The sequence below is a fragment of the Capra hircus genome, chromosome 4, assembly GCF_001704415.2.
Source record: "Capra hircus breed San Clemente chromosome 4, ASM170441v1, whole genome shotgun sequence".
Lineage (NCBI taxonomy): Eukaryota > Metazoa > Chordata > Mammalia > Artiodactyla > Bovidae > Capra > Capra hircus.
This window is the reverse complement of record NC_030811.1, coordinates 99,782,934-99,788,109: the sequence shown is the minus strand read 5'-3', so window position 1 is coordinate 99,788,109 and position 5,176 is coordinate 99,782,934. Positions and strand designations below refer to the sequence as shown.

The window sequence follows — 5,176 nt, the reverse complement described above, 5'->3', positions numbered from 1 at the left end:
TCCACGTCACCCCGTTACATAAAGGGGCCCGCCCGTCCGGAGTCCTCTGAAATCCCTGACCCCGAGTCACCGGCCACCGCCCCGAGGACGCCATAGGATGCCCTGAAGCCAGGCGGCGCAGGGTGGCGCCCGCCCAAAGATAGCGGCCGGCTGCAGTAAGCTTCTGAAACAGCTGCGGCTCTCGGGGCTGAGGCCGGAAACCCCACCACACCCGCCCGCCGTTAGCCAGCTCCCGGGTCGGTTTGAACTTGACCCTGTTTTGCCGTTGCTAGGAGACCCGGCTCCAGTGCGCCCCCCACTGGCCCGCGTCCGGGCGAGCACGGGAAGGGGGCGGGGCCCCGGCAGGCGCCGGGGGCGGTCGGCAGAGCACCGTTAGGGCTGCCCGGCGCCGGGCCAGCGCCCCTGGAAGCGGCGTCTCGTCCCCTGCCACCGCCCAGGCCTCGCCGGCGCCCTCCCGCTGGTACCAAGGCACTCCCGAGTGGCAGAGAGCCACGCTGGATCCGGACGAGGGAAGGACATTTAGTCAGGTGAGCCGCCGCGGGACGGGCAACTGATGTGGCCGCGCCCTGCTGAGGGAGACCTGCTGGCCGGGTGCGGAGGGAAACAGACGAGGGATCGTGCTGCGAGGACAGCGGGCCTTCCCCGGCGGGTGCACCAGGTTGGGATCACTCAAGGCTGGGGACCCGCGCGGCCGTAGGCAGGACACTCCGGCCAGAGGAGAAGGAGTTAACATGCCGGCGGTGACCGCGGGCCTCGGATGTGAGCACCTCGGCGCGGCGTCCTTGGGCTGCGCTGCAGGTGCGCCCGGGCGGGCGGAGCGAGCGGGGCGGCGGGGACCTCGCTGGCCGGCGAGTCTCCCTTTCCCCTACAGGGGTCGCTCGGCTCCCTCTGCAGGCGCCTTGTTTTCTAACTGGAGGGCAACAGGTGGTGCTTTTGGTCTGAGGGAGAGCCCGACTTCGCCGCGCTTGGAGCGGCAGTTACTCTCACCAATTAGGGCGCGGGGCCTGGCGTGGCGTGGACGCGCTGACTCAGGTGACCAATGGGATTCGGGCTCGGGGGTGGGCCGTGGGGGGGTGGGCGTGGTTCGAGTCTGGAACCAGGGTTTCTAGTGCTGCAACCGCCAGAGCTTCCTGGAGAGCTTAGCTGAGCGGGCGTGGGGTGCTCGTCCGCCCCAGTGCCGAGAAGCCTACCAATGCTTTCTCATTTGGACCCACGCTCCAACTCAGGAGGTGAGAACGTTGTATTTTGGGAGGGGGTGGCGGGCGTAAGATAATAGTGACCTTGGGTATGCTGTTAAGCTTGTGGAATTAGATCCTGAAGATCAGATTATGTGTTAAAATTTTCTGCCAAAAAAAGGCACTTACGTGGTTACTGCGACTTGGACCAGTTGCTGGTAGATTGTCTCCATATGAGGTCTCTGAGATCTAGGGACCCAGAGGAGTAAAGTACATATTACTGTAATTTCAGTGAATGTTAAAGAATTTGAGTGGCAGTGCTTATTCTGTCGTTCGCCTCGGTTTGCCTATGATTCTTACCTCATTTGGTTTGTTTACTGAGGCAACTTTTATTTATCAAGTTCCTCGTGTCGCTTATTTTAGCAGGAAGAGAGAACAGTTGTACATTATTTCACAAGAATAACCTTCATTTTCCCCCTCAGCAGTCTGGTAGCTGGATCTCCTGGGAAGAGAAGTTCTTAAAAGAGTAAGAAGAAAGCATTTTTCAATTTGGAACACTTCTCTGCAACTGGAAATGGGGAATGGACTGTCAGACCAGACTTCTATCCTGTCCAGCCTGCCTTCATTTCAGTCCTTTCACATTGTCATCCTGGGCTTGGACTGTGCTGGAAAGACAACCGTGTTATACAGGCTGCAGTTCAATGAATTTGTAAATACCGTGCCTACCAAAGGATTTAACACGGAAAAAATTAAGGTAACCTTGGGAAATTCTAAAACAGTCACTTTCCACTTCTGGGATGTAGGTGGTCAGGAGAAGTTAAGGCCACTGTGGAAGTCATACACCAGATGCACAGATGGCATTGTGTTTGTCGTGGACTCTGTTGATGTTGAAAGGATGGAAGAAGCGAAAACTGAACTGCATAAAATAACAAGGATATCAGAAAATCAAGGGGTCCCTGTGCTTATAGTTGCTAACAAACAAGACCTGAGGAACTCACTGTCTCTCTCAGAAATTGAGAAATTGTTAGCAATGGGTGAACTGAGCTCATCAACGCCCTGGCATTTGCAGCCCACCTGTGCGATCATAGGCGATGGACTGAAGGAAGGACTCGAGAAACTACATGATATGATAATTAAAAGAAGAAAAATGTTGCGGCAACAGAAAAAGAAAAGATGAATGGTGATACCGTTTATATCTGTGTGGAGTAGGTTTTCTCTGGTCTGATTTTGTCAAATGGAAGAGTGTCTTCAGCCTGGTTTGCCTGCCTGCCTTCCTGGATGCTGTTAAAGCTTTGTTTTGTTGAACAATCAGATGTCCAACTCTGTTGCCTTTTGGAAGATGAGTAATATGAGTAAATGCAGTGCTTCTTCAAATGGTCTCTCTCCCTACCCCACGAATCTTCTGGTACTGCCCTTTGGGGAAGAAAAGCAAGGATAGAAAATTGACCAGAAAACAGTTGGGGAAAGTTGACCTGAAGTTAGTGAAATAAAACTTTGAAGATTGTCTGCCTGGTGTTTTGTGCTTACATCTTTGTGGGTCGGGGGAAGCCTTTGCAAAGAAATTGTATGCAAGGCTTTGTATGTTAAGATACAGTGCTAATGAAAGGAAATGTTAAAGTAGATTGTTACATATACAGTTATATTGATCACATTGGTCCAACCGGTCAGGGACAAGGAGGAAGTGTTGGTTTCTTAAGATTTGGCCAAATGAATCTTGACATTTTCTGGAATTAAATACTGTAATGCTATATGTTAATTCTAGACGATGTTTAAGTTGGTCTGACTTCAAATAATAAAAAGGTGTTTAGGGCATATTCAAATGCATGGGTTAGTTTTTCTGACAAAGCATGTTTTGGTGTATAGTCTTTTACTTTTTAGAAACAGCTATGCATCTTTTTACACGGTCAGGTTTTAAACACCTTTTGGGGGGCTTAGGGCTGTGGAAATATTTTGTTGTCAGAATTACTTTCAGTTGAAGAACCTAAAGTAACTCTTATATAGTAGATTTGGGCATGTAGACTAATCTTAAATGCATAAGCTTTGATATGTATATGGAGTTATGAAGAAAGCAATTGATGAATTCAGTCAAGAGGATGTAATTACAATACCTGGTCTCTAAAGTATTCCAGTTGTAAATTATTTGTTTTATTTGCTGGCTAAACACAGATGTGGTTTTTCATATATTTTTGTAGTGTTTTGAGAAGAGCAGAAGCTTTATAAACACCACCTAATGCACTGTGCAGTGAAAATGTAAGCGATATCTTTATGTGCTCTGAGCTTTAATTTTTTTGTTTACAAACTGTTATGCAGGCAGTCTAGTCTTTATTATAAGGTAGAGAGAAATGATACAGTACTGCAGATAAGAATTACGATTATAGAAAATGAAGGGGAAAGTAGGAAAGCTGTGTTCTGTGAAAATTCACTAGCACTGTTTATGTTGGACTCCAAAAAATGCTCTAAATTAAAAGGAGGGCAAACCTTTACCTAATTCTTATCTGCAAGTGAAGACTTGCTTCCCGTGATGACATGTTAGCAAATCAACATGATTTCTGTGTGTTAAAGCCAACACCTATTTGTTTTGAAGATAACCAAAAGAAATGCACTTTGCTAGCAGGGTTTGGTTTTGGGTTGGTTTTTTGTTGTTGTTGTTACTTTTGCTTTTTTTTAAAAAATGGAGTTTTTGGAAACTTGGTTCTTGTTACACACAAACTGAAGTAGCTTCTTATGGAGCCTTCACGTGTTAAGTGTATTAATACCTGCACTAGTGACAGTCACTTAGAATGTTTATATTTATAGAAATGTGGATAATAACTACCAATAAACTACTTGAGGCAATAGGAGAAGTGTTTGGCTTTGAGTTGTAATGTATATATTTACACTTTTGATATTTACTCATTAGTAGTTGAAAACAACCTTGAAAGCTGGGTTACATGGTCTTATAGTCATGTGACACAGGCACTAAGAAGTGGTTTTCTGGGAGAACCTTTTTTATTACCCTCACTCTGAGATCATGATGTATGCTCCATACATCACTAGATCCAGGATGGATTAGTAAAGCTTGCTGAGAAAAAATCTGAATCAATTTAGGTTTTCAGCCTTCCTGTACGTAGTTCTGTGTAAAACAGTAAAATTATCTCTTGAGGGTTTAGGTGTTAGTCTTACTTTGCAAGAACTTGATAAGCAAATCTACAGTATCTAAGAATTTCATATTTAGTGAACAATAAGAAAAGAGAAAATGGTGTGGACACTGTACTAGTTTTTATTTATAAAACACATTTTCAACTAGAAAACTCATACAATTTTCCAGTTTGCTAAGTTCAGTTTCTTCACCACCCATTTTAGCTGTTGATAGTATAGGATAGGATAATAAGGAGTCTTGAAATAAACCCTGAGGATTTTCGACAGTACTTTTATATCTATTTTTTTTATTAAGGTACACCTTTTCTAAAGTATATTTCTAAAGTATTTCCTTCTATTTGAATTTATTTGATTTAATACCAAATATTAAGAACTGCAATGGCTAAATCTAAATTGCTATCAAAAATGTTTTTTAAAAAAAGATTTTGATACTTAGACTTAATTTTAAATGTCCATAGTTGCTCTAAATTAGATTATAAACATTTAGAAAAGAAAAAGTTATATGCTTAAATAGCCAGCAAAGATTACTAAGAAGTAATCATGGAAAAATACATTAGAAGCCAAAGATGAAGTTATTGGTTTAAATATATATATGTATGTATAGAAGGATGATGGATTCTGAACAGAGGGAAAGGGGGGATGTGAAATGTTTTTGTCTGTACAAGGCATTTGACACTTAAAGAATGTTTGATTAATTATTCATATTGACCTGGAAAGAGGTCTTTAGAAGGTAGAGTGTTGCAGGGTTCTATTTAATAGAATTTCATGAATGATGTAAACAAAATGGTTTCTTCAGCAATAACAGAGATGCAAAAGAATGTTTCTTTAAACTTTTGATGATGTAACAGTCAATATTTAGTTAA

The 5,176-nt window shown here is 43.9% G+C and overlaps 1 protein-coding gene across 3 annotated transcripts; it reads left to right on the top strand.

Moving 5' to 3' along the window:
- On the top strand, positions 349-2,681 carry ARL4A (ADP ribosylation factor like GTPase 4A). Of its 3 annotated transcripts, none has more exons than XM_018047365.1 (2): positions 349-527; positions 1,661-2,681. In XM_018047365.1, the coding sequence occupies exon 2, from the start codon at positions 1,750-1,752 to the stop codon at positions 2,350-2,352; it is 603 nt and encodes a 200-aa protein (XP_017902854.1). In that variant the 5' UTR covers positions 349-527; positions 1,661-1,749; the 3' UTR covers positions 2,353-2,681. The 3 variants fall into 3 exon arrangements, with proteins under 3 accessions (XP_017902854.1, XP_005679034.1, XP_005679035.1); XM_005678977.3 differs by lacking the exon at positions 349-527 and adding an exon at positions 627-1,229 and having other exon boundaries at positions 1,658-2,681; XM_005678978.3 differs by lacking the exon at positions 349-527 and adding an exon at positions 1,097-1,229.